The sequence below is a fragment of the Xiphophorus couchianus genome, chromosome 12 (genome assembly GCF_001444195.1).
Source record: "Xiphophorus couchianus chromosome 12, X_couchianus-1.0, whole genome shotgun sequence".
In the NCBI taxonomy this organism is placed as follows: domain Eukaryota; kingdom Metazoa; phylum Chordata; class Actinopteri; order Cyprinodontiformes; family Poeciliidae; genus Xiphophorus; species Xiphophorus couchianus.
Window position 1 is genome coordinate 4,983,463 of NC_040239.1, and position 18,151 is coordinate 5,001,613.

Below are 18,151 nucleotides of genomic sequence, written 5' to 3' on the forward strand. Positions count from 1 at the left end.
TAACTGACCTTCTTTCCTCTCCATTGCTACTTTTTGCTTAGTTAAAACTTTTTCCTGACCTTGTTATCTAGTTGTTGTATTGTTGACAATTAGTAGCAAAGCACTATGTCCATTTTTCTTTTATATATCAGGTGTACATTTAAGATTTAGCATGTTGTATTAAGAACTTAACAGCTAAAACCAATGCTAGTCATCGTCGGGGAGCAGCTTTTTGCCCTCCAGCAGGAAGCTGAGGGGCGGGATCTTCCATGTGTGACATCATGCTGCGAGGCGTCTATAAGTAATTCTACCATTGTTTTCTTTCCACCAGTATTTTCAGTTTTTCTTTTGAGTCACCATTATTAAGCGTTGTGTTTTGAGCTCAAATCACAACATGATGTTTACATGTAGTACCTTGCAGGCCACTAGGGGGCACCCACGGACCACCAGAAAAAGACTGAGTTGGACTAAAACGTCTCTTGTTTTTTTCTTTTAGAGCTCGACGCAGGAGATTGGCGAGGAGGCGGAGGAGGATGCCATCTTCACCATCACCCTGAGGAAGATGCAGCTACACCAGTCGGCCAGCAAGGGGCAGCGTTGGCTGGGTGTGGACATGGACTCCGCCCTGAGCCTTTACGAGACGTGCAAGGTGCGGACCATCAAGGCCGGCACGCTGGAGAGGCTGGTGGAGTACATGGTGTCGGCCTTCAGGGGCAAAGACTCCACCTACGTCACCATCTTCCTCTGCACCTACCGATCCTTCGCCACCACCAAGCAGGTGCTGGATCTCCTGCTCAACAGGTAAGGAAAACCTGCTGCTAACCCTCAAACTACACGCTTACGTAATTAGAGAGCTGAGACTGCTGAGTCATGAGAGAACAGAGTTTGGGTTGCCATGGTGATACCTCTTTGTGGAGTGGAGGGAACCACAGGCAGACAAAAACGTATCTAAATCAGATCCGATTCACCTTATCTTGGTAAATTAACATTACAAATTAGAAAACAAAACAAACCAATAAAAGTAAAGACTAAAGCCGATCTCCAAGTTTAAACTTTCCTACCCTATTCATAGACTCAGCAGACAAGTACACATAGTCACATTACATACATACATGGTTGCACATGACATATATACACACAACTTTTATAATTTTACATTTTAAGGCTCTTTTAAAACTCATTAAAAAAGCACATAATTTGAAATCATCCTTCAGTTCATTCCATAATTATACACCAGTAACTGAAACTGGTGTATAAAAGTAAAGTAAAATCTAGATTTTACTTTACTTTTTCTTTAGCATTTTCCAGTATTAATAAACCTCATGAATTGTATTTGCTTTCTCCTAACTTAAATAATTTCTGAATACCAGAAGGAAGACTTTTGTTCATCGATTTCAGTATTTTTAGACAAAAAATGTCTTGAAATTTTAAAATATTCCTTTCAATAAATCCTACTTTATTAATAAGACTAATAGCTTTTCATTATCAAATTACTATATCAAATTATCCCTCAAATGGTCACTGAAAAAACTGCAGGAAACTGTTCAATCTTGAAGGAGACTTATTATGCAAAATTAATTTTTTGCACATTTTTGTACTTTTATTTGGGTTTCTGCTGCTTCTAAAAAAAGCACCAAGTGTTTAAAAAAAAAAAAAAAAACATTTTTTGGCAGTAACTTTATGTTTTTTGTTGTCTGGACAATGAGCCATATCATTTATGGTTGTTGATCTTGATACACAGATGTAATTTTTCTTGGTCTCTGGTATAAAATTGATCTCATGTGCTTTCAGATACGCCAAACTCCAAAACGTTCCTGCAGTTTCTGCACACAGAGTCTCCCAGGACGACTGCACGGAGCTGAGAAAGTGAGTGTCAACTGTTTTTGTTTAAATTCAACTAAAAAAAAATTTAATTAATTGATAATCAGTGGAATAAATCCTTAAGACAAAACCTTTACTCCATCACGAAGGGCCACTATCACCAAACAGGCCGTTTCTGTTGTTGAAGTCTTTGTTCTGGACACATTCTTTACAGTTTTTTTCATTTTAGATGTGTTTAGATCTGAGCCTGCAGTTGATGAACAGCTGATTGTAAAACGTCCAGAAAAAAAAGACATTCCACATTCTTCCCACTTGGAGTTTCAACCACGGCTGACCGGATGCATGCAGGAATCCAGTGGTTAGACCGAAGAACGTGTTTGTAGCAGCAGAAATTAGTTAATTTGATACAGACAGACGTTTAATGTAAAGTTGGGCGATAAGTGGAGTTTATTGATCAATCAAATTTTTAGTTTCTGAAGATTTACGGTTTTGGAAATCTGGATTTTCTTCCACCAATGCATTTTTTTGGGTTTCCACAGTTCAGAGCGATGTCAGCATGCTTAAGGCGGCCATCTTGTTTAACAAGCATGTTTTACAGCTTCCATTTATTTGAATTCGGGTCAACTGTATAACAAAATATAAAGGCCAGGTTATGATGTTTTTTTCCTTTCATTACAAAAATAAAGTCATAATATTACAAGAATACAGTAATTTGACAATAAAGTTGAAAAAACCCCAAGATAAAATCAAAATAATACAAGAATAAATTTATAACGTCAGGAAAACTCCAATAATAAATGTAAAATGAGGAATGTTTAGCATTTTTTTCTCATTAAAAAAACTTTTTCTCATAATTTTAACAAGTATTTTTATGGTAAAATTGCATTTTTTTTCTCCTGCTAATAAGAAGACTTTATTGTAATTAAACCAAAATTCTCATAATATTTGGCCCTAATATATATTTTTGGGAATTTCTTTTTTTAGAAAAGAAAGTGAGCAAAATAAATAATAATAAAAATAGATAAAAATCGGATCTATAAAAAAAATCATCTGAGATTTTATTATTAAGCCCCAGGTCAACACAGCAAAAAACTCAAAACTTTCCTAAGCAAATATCTAGTGCAAATATTTTTGTACGCTTTAAAAAAGACAACGCTAACTTGCAATTATAGGAGCTTGTTTTAAGTAAATAATTCCTTAGATTATTTCACCTGGAACAAAATACTTTCCCCATTTAATAAAGAATTCATCTGCCAGTGAAACTCGTACGTTTTAATCAATATTAAGAAATTACTTACTCAAAACAAGCTCCTACGTTTTGCAGAAAATTACTTGTAAGTTAGTTTTGCCTTATTCTAAGTATTAAGACATTTGCAGTTTAACCTAAAATGAAATATTTTGTAATATTTTGTGTTTTTGCAGTGAATGTGTCACCAGATTGTTGTTTAATGACGTTACTTGTGTGTTTCAGCACCGTCTCATCCATCCTGGGCGCGTGGTTGGACCAGTACTCCGAGGATTTCTGGAGCCCTCCGAACTACGAATGTCTGCACCAACTCCTGGCCTACCTCCACCTCCACTTTCCCGGCTCGGACCTGGAGCGCCGGGCCCGCAACCTGCTGGCCCACTTCCACCGGCGACAGCAGTGTGAGCCCGATCCCGATGGTATGAAGGCAGGACAGGAGAAGAGAGGGATTTATTTATTTAAAATGATAAAAACAGATGTAGATGAGCTTTAGATGAGCAGGGCTTAGATCAAGCTCAGATGGATGCAGCGTTTTTTATAAAAATTGTATTTTTCTGCCGTTTTTTTTTTTTTGTTCAGGGGAACACATCGGCTGCCCGTTCGCCACTCAGGAAGAGAGCGGCTTTGAGGACGAGCTTCCTGCTTTCAGCTTCCTGTCGTTTGACCCCATCATGGTGGCAGAGCAGTTCACGCTCATGGACGCGGTGAGCAGGGTTTCCTTCCCTCGTCAGCAGATTTATTCACGTTGACGTCTGAAAATCAGGTGCAGGAGTTTTGTTGACTTTAATGGAAACTGTCTGATCCAAGAGGGAAAATAGTTCTTCTTTTTAATTAGAAATGGAGCTGCGTTTACAGACAGCTTAAGGTTTTCTAGGTTTTTTCCCCCTCTGAAAATCAAATGACAGTATTATGAAGGAATATTTGATTATAAAATTTCACCTATTGCATATTATTTGGAAATATATAGCTTAATTTTATTTGTTTTGTTTTTTTCTGTATGTTTTCTTGGTTTATTTAAATGTTTTACTCTGTAATTAACAGTTCCGGGACAGAGTGTGAAGCTGAGCAGCAATAAACGTTTCCTCTGCTGATTTTTATAATCATAGAGCGTCTTTGCAAAGCTTCACACACCTGCAGCCTTACAACCCAAAGAGCCGTTTTTCCCCTCAGTCCAGCTAAATTAAACTCATTTAGAGGTCCTAATAATACCTGACCTTTAAAAAACAAACAAAAAACTTATTTTTGATTTGTTTGCTTGTTGTTTTTTTATATTTTTGCTCTTATCTCTAAGGTTTAAAATAAAGAAAAACATAAAACCATTGCAAAAAAAGCTGAATGTTTCTTTTTTCTTCAATTAGATGTTATGTGTGCAAAAATGATGGGGTAAAGCACCTGGTGGTCAACCTAATAAGAAAAGTGGATTTAAAAACATTACTGCCACATTAAGTGTCATTTTGTTGTGGAAATTCAATGCAGTTGTTTCATTAAAAACTGAAAAACTGCTTAAAGAATTATTGAAGATCAACTATGTCTTCTTTTGTAAAATTACTTTGTATAAAAATAATCTTTTCTTATCACCCACTAGGTAAACATATTGATTTTTTTAAAATGCCTCTACACTGAGAACAAATTAAAGTCAAATTAATATAATACTGAATTGAAACTTTCTTAGGTTTTACTGTAGGAAAAAAAAGACTGGACGGCGATTAAAGCTAGTAATGACTCTGATAAAGTGGAAAAATTGAGTATTTCTGAATTGTTCTGCATGTCAGCTATTCAGATTAATTAAAATATCAAATTCTATCTCATAACATGAGAAGCAAAACTGATTAAATCCATTTTTTTCTCTGTATCTTCCTGCGTGTTCAGGATCTGTTCAAGAAGGTGGTGCCGTACCACTGCCTGGGTGGCATTTGGTCTCAGCGGGACAAGAAGGGCAAGGAGCACCTGGCTCCCACCATCCGAGCCACTGTGGCCCAGTTCAACTCGGTGACCAACTGTGTGATCACCACCTGCCTGAGCAACCCGGCGCTGAAGCCCAACCAGAGAGCCCGGCTCATCGAGAGGTGGATCGATGTGGCGCGGGTGAGTCACACCACCTGGAACCGGAAAACATTTCAAATATGCAAAATAAACTAACAAAAACAACTGTAATTAAAATGGATTATGGAGACTCGTTGACCAAAACTGCATTTCAGAAAATAATGACTGTTGTCCAAATGGAATTTATCGTGATCAATTTATCATGACATTAATTGATTTATTGCTTATTGTGACTGAATTAACTTTAAGCAGTTAAGCTGCTTCAGAGTTGCTGTTTCCGTTTGTCTCACCGGATCGTTGTTCCCATCAGGAATGTCGGATCTTGAAGAACTTCTCCTCTTTGCGAGCGATCCTCTCTGCCCTGCAGTGCAACTCCATCCACCGCCTGAAGAGGACCTGGGACGAAGTCGCTCGGTAGGTTTGGACTCTGGACTTGGACGGGTCTTTCCTGAGAGGATTTCTGACTCTGGTTTCTGCTTCTATTCACAGGGAAAGTGTCCGAACCTTCAGAGAGCTTTCCGAAATCTTCTCAGACGACAATAACTATTCCTTGAGTCGAGAGCTGCTGGTGAAGGTGAGTCTCGTCTTTTAAACACCACAGAATAAAAATGCTTGAGAGAAATGAAACAAGTAATACTTACATAGAAATGAATCCAAATTAATCAAAAAATGTCACTGGCAACTCAGAGTTTTGTGGGTTTTTCTATGTTGTTGGTGTTACATCAATGCAAAGTTGATCTTTTGTACGTTTTTATAATTCCATTACAAGTACTTTAGAAGAAAGCACCCAGTCGTTTCTTAGCTTTTTTTGATGAAAATGAGCCGTTTCAAAAACCTCTGGAAAACCCATTACCTAGCAACCCCAGCAGAGTTCTGCCCGTCACCTCAGCAACCCAAGCTGAGCTCCTGCACGTTTGGTCAGCTGGTTGTACCGCTGTATGCACTGTACAATTTCTGCTGGAAAAGACAAGCGTTTTCTTATTTACTTGCCATCCAGAAACCACATTTTCTGTTGGTTGCGCAAGAGGCTCCACTAATGCTTTTCAGAGGTCACCTTTAAATGTTGTTGGTTGAAATTATAAGGTCTAATTTCAGCATTAAAATTACAGCTAACCCGTGAGCTCCATGTTTTTGTCCTAGACATATAAATCAGTCAGTGCGCATTGCGCAACTTGGACCCCAAACCTCTGAGCGGATAGCAGCAGGATGTGACCTCGTCACTTCGCTGCGGCTGTAAGGGAACGTCCTGCAGAACATTTGGTGTTCATGTGGATCTGAGCCAAGTTCTGGGTCGGATCTGAGCTTCCCTGATTCCATTTAGCAGTTTAATTACAGCTGAATTTTACTTTATTCCAAATAAAACTCAACTATTCCTATCAAGTTTTTTTGTCAGTAAATATAGTTTCTAGTTTATTGGTCTAAATAAAACTTACAAGACTATTTTTAAAAAAAATTTTAATTTAGACTTATAGAAAACCCTGTGCAATAAATCAATAACAATATATAGTCTGATAGAGATTTGAGAAGTATCAATAGATAAAACATCTTATGGAATATTCAATAATTTCAATGAAATCCAATCCAGAACCGCTCAGCATTCTGGGAGATGTAGGCAAAGGCCTGTCACAGTAACAAATTGTCCCAGATGTTAATGCGATAAATGATCTCTTTTTTTTTTGAGACCATTTTAAAGCAATTCAATGCTAATGACATAATGATGCAAGAACACATTTTCAAAGATCAATAAACTTAAAATTCTAATGAACATTTAACACAAGAACTGGAAGATATTTTACATTTCCAAAATAAATAAACAAAACAATAGAAACAACAAAATAAAATGAGTTATGAAGTCAAAGTTGTCCTTCAGAAAAACAAGCTAATTGAGACTGAAGACTTTTGTCATTCAGTTTTTGGTAGAAAAAGAGAAAAATAATAAATTGCACAAATGGAAATTATTAACCTCGTATAATAATTGATTTATTGCATATCTCAACAGGCCTAATAAAGGCAGAGTAAAGCTGCGTTGGTGGAATGAACCAACTAACTCACTCATTATTTGGTTACTTAGCAACTCACTCATTCTTTGGTTACCTAGCAACAGCCAGTTGAGTAACTGGCTGTTGCTAGGTAACTGGCTGTTGCCAGCAGCAGTTTAAAGTTCCGCCATTGTAATAACTGATTAAAAATAAAAAAACAGTGTGGAGTGAAAACTTTGGATAAAATGGGAAAAGTCAGATACTGTATTTAAAACAAAAAACTGAGTAATAACTATTGATTTCTACTGATATGAAACATTAATTAAACCAGCAGTTTATAAAATCCTGGTTTCCATTGACTTAAGTAAGGTTTGTGTCTGTTTTATTTGGTCCAAGCTGCCCAGCTGGACACAGGGAAAATCAGAATCAGGTTTTTGCTGCAGATGTTTTTCAGCCTGAACATCTGGAACAGCTTTCCTGTTAGCAACAATCTGCAGTTCCAGGAAAGCTGACGTGAACTCAGGATTGCATTTTTGTGTAACCTGAGAGCTTAAAGCGGGGGCCTCCTGTGAGGGAATCCTTGCTGACGTCAGAGGGAGGAAACCCTGTAGATAACGCCGCTGATGGTCGGACGTCAGGGCGTCGCCTCCCTTTCTCTCTATCTCCTCAGTCCAGGCTGCATGTAAACAGAGCCTCAGCGACTCTCTTAGGAATTTTTCTTCCCATTTTTTCTTTCCAAGGGTCAACAGATTTTCCCTTTTTGTTCAGTCTCATAAACCAACCCTGAACTAGTTTATTTCCTTTAACTCAATGACCTCATTAGCAGGCATCATGGAATACTTTAAATCCTTGAAAATACTTGAATTTCAACACTGCAAAAACACAAACTCTTACCAAGTACTTTTGGTGTAGTTTCTAGTTTAAATATCTTAGTACACGTAAAACAAGACTAACTAACTTATAAGTAACTATTCAGCAAAATATAGGAGTTTTAAGTCAATAATTTTTTAATTTTGATGGAAAAGTTCTAGATCCACTGGCAGATTGTCACTTATAACATGAGAAAATTGTCTTGTTAAACAAAATTGTCCTTCAAAAAGATGGTAGTTGAGATCAATGCACCAGACTGAACACTTCTGCGATTACTTCATAGAATGAACTGAATTAAAGGTGAACGGAGCAAATGTGTTCGAGTGGAAGTTTGTGCATGTTATGCTTTTAAACTCTAGAAAACTCCCAACAGATGAAAAGTTGCTAAAACATGAACATGTTGTTGTTTCTGTAGGAGGGAACCTCAAAGTTTGCAACTTTAGAAATCAACCCCAAACGAGCTCAGAGGAGACACCAGCAGCAGAGAGACTTGGTGAGACCCTATTCACGTGAACAAAAGCTGTCGATGAACCTCAGGAAACACTGAGAAACAGTATTAGTGCCATCTAGTGGCGGGTGATGTTACTGTGCTCAATCTGATGATTCCTTGTTTCAATCTAGATCTTATGGCAGCATATTATGGACATACAAAGTACAAAACAATAAAATTATGAGAATGAAATCATATTATGAGAATAAACTTGTATGAGAATAAAGTAATAAGAATAAAGGTGTGATATTATGAGAATAAAGTCAAAATAATACAAGAAAGTTGCAATAAAATGAGGATAAAGTCATATTTCAAGAATAAATGAATAAAATTACGAGAATAAATCAAAGTTCAAGAATAAATACATACAATTATTGGAATGAATTCATAATAATAAAAGAATGAAGTTATATTTCAAGAATTAAGTCAAAATTATGAGAATAAATTCTTAAAATTACAAGAATTCATAATATTACGAGAATAAAGTCAAAATAAAACAAGAATAAAGTCATAAATGTATTCTCATAATACTACAACTTTATTCTCATATTATTTTGAATTTATTTTTTATTTCAAGTTTATTCTTGTAATATTCTGAATTATTTTTATTTTCTTGTCTGTACCTTAAACTTGCAAAAGAGTGTGTTTGTCTCTAATGATTTGTTATGTTTACGTAGATAATCTTTAAATTATTTATGTGTTGCATGTTTGAGTCTGTGTTGGAGAATAAAGTGTCAATAATTATCCCTCTGTGAACAGGGAGTCATGCAGGGGACCATCCCTTATTTGGGAACATTCCTAACGGACCTGGTGATGATGGACACTGCCATGAAGGATTACACAGAGGTCAGCCATTTTGGTTTTTCTGTTTGTACATCCTCCCACAAGTTCTTTAGGTGCTGAGTTTTGATTCTTAAATTTATGGCATGTTTTTGTGGAAAGAAAAAGAAGAAGTCATTGTTGCAAGGTGAAAAAATGGCACCAAAATAATTTTAAACTCCTGTTTCATTTTCTGACTTTGCTGAAGTTTTTATTCGCCTGTTGTTTTTTTTTTCAGGGTGGTCTGATTAACTTTGAGAAGAGGAGAAAGGTAATTTTATTTTTCCTGTTTCAAAGCTTCTGATAGATTAAAAATGATTTTTGAATCGTTAGATTTTTATTATTTATTTTTTGGGGGGGGTTTTTTGCAGGAATTTGAGGTTATTGCTCAGATCAAACTTCTCCAGTTGGCCTCCAACAACTACAGCTTCACTCAGGAAAGCCACTTCAGAGAGTGGTTTGCAGCCGTGGAGAAACTCAGCGAGGCAGAAAGGTTATTAGCTTATTAAATATTGTCCTTTTTTAAATAAAACATGATGGTGCATGGTGGTCCAAAGTTTCTCCAGATCAAATAGTTTTCTGTAGACTTTATTGGTGTTTTCATCCACATTTTGAAACCATAATAAGAACAAAAATTAACACAAATTTAACACTTTGTAACTTGCAAATAAACTTTAAATGTCAAGTAGTTTGTAAAACATGAGGGCTATCTCCCATTTGGAAACAGCTGTTCATCTGTATTTTATCTAGAGTTATTATGCTAAACATTTCAGACCACCTTGTAAGCACAATAAGCATTTGTAAGCATAGTTTTTTAGCATATAGTTGCCTTTTCATCCTTAATTAATGCATAATAAACAGTTTTATAAAGTCTTCATAGATGAATAGATAACATATCCATCTGCAAAGGGAGCCTTATTCTAAAGTTGTACCATTTTATTTTAAAACTATTTGTTTATTTGCATATGTAATTCTAATATTGTTCTAAAATGACTTGAGTGATTAAATGACAAACCTTCATGAGATTACTAAAATAACTGATAGCTGCAGCTCTAGTCTCATTATGTCTCTAGGCTTATTTTAGCTATTATGTCTTTCCAGAGTTTAACTAAAGCCTCCCAAATGTGTAAACAAGCTGAATTTTGGTGTTAATATTCTTTTCTGCAGCTATAATCTGTCCTGTGAGATCGAGCCTCTGTCGGAGTCGGCCAGCAACACCCTCAGAGCCAAGAAGAACGGCGGAATCATGAAACGATGGAGCGAGTCAGTCACACTCAGCTCTTCTTCAAATTTTTCTGCATCTGTTGTTTGTGTCTTCCTGGAGACTTATTCTTCCACTTCCTGTTGCTGTTCTGTGTCCAGCCGGCAGCTGACGGAGGCCGGCTGCAGCGGCGGCGCCGGCTCCCATTCAAAGTCGTTCGATCACTCTCACTACAGGCCGTACCAGGGGAGCGGCGGGGGCGGCGGGGACAGCGGCGACGCCCTCAGCGTCACGTCCGTCAGCTCCAGCGGTTCCGACCTGGAGGACGTGAACACCAGCTTCCTATCGGATTCACCAGAGGGACACGAGAGGAAGGTGAGTGGAGGGAAATATTTGAAGTGTTACGTACATAGGTAGAGTTTCACAAAGAGACAGAAGCCCAAGTTTATGTTGGTTTTTTAAGTCATATGCACCATTTTTACAATAACTGGTGAATGGTAAATAAATGGTAACATAGTTACTTAATTATGCTATAAAATGGTACTACATAGCTGTTTACGTGAAACCTGCCCTTTAAAACGGCTTTCAACATGTTTTTGTTTTCAGACGTCGACTCCGTCAGTGAAGCTCACCGTGTCTGCTTTGGGGAGAGAAGCTCCAGCTGCAGACACGACCTCAACGGTAACGCTTTAATATTTTGTTCTTCAAATCATCTACTCATCGAAAAAAGTTGTTATTCCATTGGCAGATTATTTCACTTATAATATGGGAAAGATCTTATTAGTGAAACTATCTGCCAATGGAATAAGAATATTTTAAATCAATATTAAGGAGTTATTTACTTAAAACAAGCTCTTATATCTTGCTGAAAATGTTCTTGTTGGTTCTTGTTGGTTTTATCTAATTTCAAGGGTAGTAAGATATTTGCACTAGAAACTAGACCACAAATACTTGGTAAGATGAGTTGTTAAAATGTTTTACATTTCTAATGTCTGAAAGACTATGAATTTTGTTTAGATTGTGTAGAAATGACTTTTTTTTTGCGTGCTTGGTTATAAAATACATTTATCTGAAAAGTAATTTTATATTAATATATTTTTTACATGAAAATTTTATCTGATTAATTGTTTCAGCCCTAATATTGTTGCATCAGAGAAACATTCTATCTCTAAAGTCAGTAACACTTGTGCAGTGTCCCCCTCAGTTCTGGGAATGCACGTCTCTGTCCTCCCTGGACACGTCGGGGATGGGATCCAGCTCTGGCTCGGCCTCGGGCTCCAGCAGCACCTCCTCGTCTTCGGTCTCCTCCTCCACGCCGCTGTCCGCCTCGCGCTCGCACAAACGCTCGGTGTCAGCCGTGTCCAACTACTCGACGCTGTCGTTGCCGCTCTACAACCAGCAGGTGGATGACTGCTGCATCATCCGGGTCTCGCTGGACGTGGAGAACGGCAACATGTACAAGAGCATCCTGGTGAGACCAAAGATGGGAAGAAAGTGTGGGAATCTGTTGTTTATCTCAGTGGTTTTCAAATAGGGGGAGCGAGGGTCGCTGGGGGACCAACAGGTGTCGTAGGGGGACCTCAGAAGGTTGAAGGGAAGATGAGGGGAAAACAGGAGTTAAAATAAAAGAAATCCAATAAAGTTTGAAATCATAAATTTTAATTTTTTTATAAATGTAACCTGTTTTTTATAGAAGAAGATTAGGGCCACTGAAAATAAAACATAATTCTGACTTTCACCTCAGAATTATGACTTTTTCCCAGAATTTTGACTTTTTTCTTAGATTTTTTACTTTTTCTCAAAATGTTAATGTTTTCTCAGAATTCAAACTTTTCTCTCAGAATTCCAAATTTTTTTCTCAAAATTATCAGAATATTGACATTTTGTTCCAGAATAAAATTTTTTTTTCCAGAATTTTATGAAAAAGGTGACCCTAATCCGTCTTCTGCAGTTTTTCAATTATTATAAAAACAAATTCAAATAACTTATTGAAAATGGAGATAGTGGCTATAAAAAGCCTCTATTGTCCCACAGAGGGGAAGAAATTAGAATAGAATTACTTTATTCATCCCAGCAGGGAAATTAATTAATTCAGGAAAATGTTATTTCCCACGCTCATTTGTCTGATTGGGTACCAGTTAGATTTATCAAGTTGCTTTGCTCTCAAGCTAGAGTAGCAAGCGTGAAAACTTTCTTTCGAGAAAACTGTGGAGATGAAATGAAATTTATAATGTTATACATTTCCTTATCAAACGAGGGGGTTGTGACAGAAAATTTTATCTGGTAATATATTCAACATCAAATTAATAGACATAATAAGTTGCCTCATAAAATTTTCCAACACAGAACTTAAAAAATGAGAAGTTACGAGGCAACATTTATGATGAACAAAGTAATTATTTTGTGGCATTGTCTGTGAGTTTTCAAAGGGATTCTTCGGCCAGACGCCGTTAGGGGGGCTGTGGCGTGGAAAAGTTTGGGTTTATCTGGGTGGAAGTCGGGTTAAGGGAGTAATAAACGCTCGATGTGTTTTCAGGTGACGAGTCAAGACAAAACTCCGGCGGTGATCAGGAAGGCGATGATCAAACACAACCTGGAGCGGGAGAAAACAGAGGACTACGAGCTGATGCAGAAGATATCAGAGGACAAAGGTAAGCAGGGTTTCAGAAATGCTGACAAATAAGATTTAAAACACACATGACGGTTTCAATGTGCGGCTAAAAGTAGCGTAATTTACAATAAGCATTCATAAAAAGTCACGTTCGTCAGGAAAATATTACATATAAAAACAGTTAATTTAAAAATAATTAAAATGATCTTGTAATAATTGTTTGTGATTTCCTGAAACAGTTCAAAGATGTAATAGTTCTTAGTCAAAATGGCAGCAGATTTAAAGAATTTGAAGCTTAAAGAGAAAATGACAACTGACCAAAATAATTTTTCGCTCTTGCAGTTATGATTGATTGTTAATGTAATTGAGCAAAGTCTTTTAGTGACTAAACAATCATGTTTTCCCAACTCAGGAAGTACTTATAATAAAACTGTACATTACTTTGAATATTCTATCCCCAAAATGACACATAGTGATGGCAGCATTTTGCTGCTTTTCTTCATTTATAAGAAGGAATCTGGTCAGTCAAACCAGAACAATCCTGTGAAAGTAACCAGTTAGAGAAGCTAATAGCACAGCTAAGTTTTAGCTTAGTCCTTTTGCTAACTTTGAAAACATTTAGCGCACCTATCTTCCCTTTTAAAAAGTCCTAAATTCATATATTTAAATTAAGGCCTTAAAATAACGTAACTTTTTAAAAAGTAAGTTGGCCTTTAGTATGTTAATCATAGATCTTAAATTTTGCCTATTTAATCTTGTACATTCTTTTTTTTTTTTTGTCACAGGACTTTTCTGTCAGGCAAACGCTTGAGTCACAATCAGACTTCTTCATTGCTTTCTGTGACTACTGCTAGCTAGCTGCTAACATACCTTGCCAGCTGGCTAGCTTTTTTTTGCGTGTATCATTAATAAATTCTGGATTTGAGTTACCAAACAATACACTATTTTAGTTTTGTTGGGATATACAGATTACTCCAGAACTAGCCCAATAAAAATAATCCAACAAACTGGGTTTTGAAATCTGACGTTGCTCCGTTTCCTTTCGTTCTGCAGAGCTCCGGATCCCGGACAACGCCAATGTCTTCTACGCCATGAACTCTACTGCCAACTATGATTTTGTGCTGAAGAAGCGCGGCTCGGCCCGGCCGGTGCGGGCCAAGAACGTGGCCAGTTCGACGCTGCCTCGCATGAAACAGAAGGGACTGAAGATCGCAAAAGGGATTTTCTGAGACTCTTCAGGAGAGACGAACCGACCCGAAGCGTCCAGGTTTTGGTTTGGATGGAGGCGGAGGCGGGACTTTTCTGTGGCACTTTAGCACTTAACCGGATGTGTTGCTTCTTCAGGACCCTCCTTAAAAAATCAGAGTTTGTTTTCATGAAAGCTGCAAACTCAGGAAAGTGGATAGGGGAAAAAAACCTTCGCTTTGGACGATACTTGGACTCTTCATCATCCTCCGCCTGGTTTGGATGAAACATTCAAACCTCCTGATGCGTCACATTTTGTTCACAAGCGTTTACATCTCAGCGTCAGCGAAGGGAATCTTTGCACCTTCACTTTTTAATCCTCGGGTCAGACCTTTCTGCCATCTTCCCAGAACCGACGGATCACCATAGAGAGATTCAGTCGGGATTTTACAGCAGAACATGGAGGAAGAGACGCTCGTCTGAACGCTGCAGTGTTCACAAAAAAGAGAAAATGGTGTCAAAATCCAGTGAACACAGCCATGAATATCACGCCTCAGTTTCCGTCTTTTATTACCAGATCGTAACCACTACATGGTGGAGGATGCCGCCGCAGCGCGATCGCACTTCACACAGACTGAACAGAGTGTAAATATGAACAACCCAGTCTGTGCAGTATATTGTTCTGAAAAAGGACCCTGTGATTTTTGTTAATAGACTCATGATATCAACACTTTTTAATGTTTTATATTTTGCTTTGTGTGTTTCTTTTTTTGCACCTCGGATACGGTGCTGTTTCTTCACAATTTCCCTTTCGTCCTCGTCCAGACCACCGTTAGGCGCCGTGTTGGGAAAAAGAAAACAGAAGCATCAGCTTTAAAAAAGTGAATTTGGACCTAAATAAAAATAAACAAGTTTGACATTATGGAAAGCCAGAAATACCAAAAATAAGTAAATAAATAGAAAACATATTTTAACGCTTGCTCACTTAAAATAAAAAGAAGTCTATTTTATTATTTTAATGAGTCAATCCACTGTGACCTGTCAAATAGACATATAATCAGCTTGTCAATGGCCTTTTTAGCTCCGCCAACTGCCAACTGGCTGAATCAGAACTATAAAATAATTGTATTAAAAAGTTTAGAAATTTCAAAAATTTGATCATTTAATTGTTGAATAATTAAAGTAACTGCAGATCAGTTTTCTTGTTAATTTTAACATTTATATTTCTACTTCTACTTAAGTAGTCATATCTAAATATTTAACACCTCCTAAATTTATTGAATTGTGGCACTTTTGGCCTTCCATACAAAATGCTTCCTGTTAATGAATTCTACACAAAAATTAAATGATTTTGGGCAAACCTAAAAATAGGGGAAAAAAGTATGGGGGGAAAAAAAAAAAAAAAAGTGTTAAGGAAAAGAAATGCAACCAAATTTAGCTCAATATTTTCATTCGAGTTTTCTGTTCTAATTTTCAATATTCTAACAACTATTTAATGATTTAATAAGGTCAGTAAAAGTGAAAAGATATCAATTATATTTTAAACATTTTTTTGAATGTGGGTCTAAAGTTTGCATAATTTATTCTTCTTGATATTATTGATCTGAATAATCCAAACTGGTGCGAAAACCCTGGAGAAGCATCAACATATTTTATATTTACTAAAAGATGATCAGGTTATTTTCCTGAGAATCCTCAAACATTGCCCAGGTTTCGTTTTATTTCTTCCAACATGGCGGCTCAAACTTTCATATCCGTTCAGCGACAACTTTCCAAATGTGCTGCAGATTTATCCTGCAGGACGCTTAAAGCTTCGGTTTCTCTGAATCCAGACGAATCGCTGGATTTTCATGGACGGAAACCTCAAACCGATGCGACGGTGACGGAAAAATCCAAACTGACGCTCTTCTTTTTTGTGTTTTCCTCCCATGAAAACCGCGTTGTTTTTTCCAGCTTCCTTTCAGTTTTTGTTGTTTTATAACCCCTAAAACATCTCTTTCCACCGCATCTGCACTGTTTTAATTTGGTGCCAAGCATTCTGGGAATTGTAGTAAAGCACTAAAACCCCGAGAGAACACTAAGTCCAGTTTGTCCTGCCTTTTTTTGTCTGCTATATTTGTGCACCGTCAACTTTAACAGATTTACTAACAAACACACTGCAGAAGCAATACGTTGATGAGCGGGAGGCGGGATGCGTTCGATGTCGTCGTGAAACACTGTGACCTTTGCCCCTTTCCGCCCGTCGATCGGCACTGTGAACCATTTATTGTCGTGATGATCGTTTGCTCGTATTGTCCGCGAAGGCAGCAGCACCCGACCCCACTGTGTGCCAAAAACAAAATGGAAACCGTGGAAGTGTCTGCCTTTGAGCGTCACAGCGGGAGGGAGAAATTATTCAGCTTTTGTGTTTACTGTTTACTTTGGGGGAGAACACTAACAAGGAAAAAACACGTCTGGACCCATTTAGTTTCAATTTGTTTGTCTGGGAAACTTGAAGAAAGCTGAAACTGATGCAGAAACTGAACTTTAAGGAATTTATCCAGCAGGAATTTTATATTTTTAAGTCGTTATTTGTTTAATTTTCTCTAACCGAACAAATAAGGTCAGATGAAGAAACCTAATAACTAATAATTAAGAAATGTATATTGAATTGTGGCACTTTTGGGCCTCCATACAAAATGCCTTCCTTTAGAATTAAATCAAAAAGTTATAGCTAAAAGTAAAAGATTTTAAACATTCGCTAGTTAAAAAATGTTCCAGTTTCATTAAAAAATATCCAAAAATAATGTTGGTAATAAAAAGAACCAAATTTATCAGTTTTTATTCGAGTTTCCTGTTCTATTCTGACTAATGATTTAATAAGAAAATGTGACAAAAAATATCTCAACTATAAAAAATTCTCTTGTTTATTTTCAGCACTTATCTGAAAATAAACTAAAAACTGCTTGACTATTAATGTTCCTAAATTCTCCTCAAACAATTTGAGTTTCTGTTTCTCCAGCAGTTTTTCCCAGAAAGCGTCCGAGTGTTTCCGACCGTGGATGGACCATGTGTGTGTGTGTCGTCGTCCCCCTTGTTGAAAATGAATTTTGTGATTCTATGCGAGTTTGAAAACAAAAAAATAAATAAGTAAAAATAATGATTCAGTTTTACATGAAGAAGGAAAAAAAACAATTGAAACAGGTGTGATGTGGTTGTTTTTGTTAATTTTTTGGGGGTTTTTTTTTCCTGGTGCCATTTTTTCACTTTTAGCTGAAGGATTTCAAGATTTTCTTACAGCAATTTTTTTCGTCTTACTTTTTTTTTTTCTCATGAACAAAAAGCCCTTGTGTTGACAAACTGTTTTTGGTTGTGTCTTATTTATTGATTTGTATATAAAGATTTTGTTTTGCATTGTACATTCTCTCCTCTCTTGGTTATAGATTAATATATTCATGTATATACGAATAAACATTAAGTTTGTAAAGTTAAAATAACATCTTGGCGTCTTTGGTTTTTATTTTTGTTTACACATTTACTTAGTCTTTTTAGGACTTAACTGAGTAAATGAGCTTGAAAAGTTTACTAACAATTCATTTAAACCATTTTTGCACAAAATATTTTCAATTAGGACAAAGCTATTAGCTACAAGTTAAAATCTTCACATAAAAATGTTAGCTAACACACTAAATGTTTATCTTTTCATATCAATATTTCTGATTTTCTTTTAAATTAATGGTAGATAGGACCACATCTTTCCATTGAATTAAACACTAAAGCAGACACAGAAATCTGGTTTTACATATGTTAACACCTTGAGTAAATACAGTAAATGTTTTCAAATACAGAGTGAACTAAATCATGTTTTTATTGCTGAGAATATTCTGAATATTTTTCCGTTTTTTTCAACCAAGCACATTAGTAAAGT

General features: G+C 36.6%; 1 protein-coding gene across 7 annotated transcripts in view; it reads left to right on the forward strand.

The window, feature by feature from the left end:
* LOC114154167 (ral guanine nucleotide dissociation stimulator) overlaps positions 1-17,717 on the forward strand; it is a 60,748-nt gene extending 43,031 nt beyond the window's left edge. For 5 of the 7 annotated variants that reach the window (XM_028032999.1, XM_028032995.1, XM_028032998.1 and 2 more), the window contains exons 2-18: positions 476-780; positions 1,771-1,845; positions 3,272-3,465; positions 3,626-3,750; positions 4,916-5,131; positions 5,400-5,503; positions 5,579-5,663; positions 8,354-8,431; positions 9,188-9,274; positions 9,486-9,518; positions 9,619-9,740; positions 10,415-10,510; positions 10,610-10,823; positions 11,055-11,129; positions 11,641-11,919; positions 12,985-13,099; positions 14,113-17,717. In XM_028032999.1, the coding sequence (XP_027888800.1) occupies positions 476-780; positions 1,771-1,845; positions 3,272-3,465; positions 3,626-3,750; positions 4,916-5,131; positions 5,400-5,503; positions 5,579-5,663; positions 8,354-8,431; positions 9,188-9,274; positions 9,486-9,518; positions 9,619-9,740; positions 10,415-10,510; positions 10,610-10,823; positions 11,055-11,129; positions 11,641-11,919; positions 12,985-13,099; positions 14,113-14,288 (2,379 nt within the window). In that variant the 3' untranslated portion in view covers positions 14,289-17,717. The remainder of the gene's footprint in view (positions 1-475; positions 781-1,770; positions 1,846-3,271; positions 3,466-3,625; positions 3,751-4,915; positions 5,132-5,399; positions 5,504-5,578; positions 5,664-8,353; positions 8,432-9,187; positions 9,275-9,485; positions 9,519-9,618; positions 9,741-10,414; positions 10,511-10,609; positions 10,824-11,054; positions 11,130-11,640; positions 11,920-12,984; positions 13,100-14,112) is intronic. The other 2 variants (XM_028032993.1, XM_028032994.1) reach the window with 2 other exon arrangements.
* Positions 17,718-18,151: the final 434 nt, after the last annotated feature.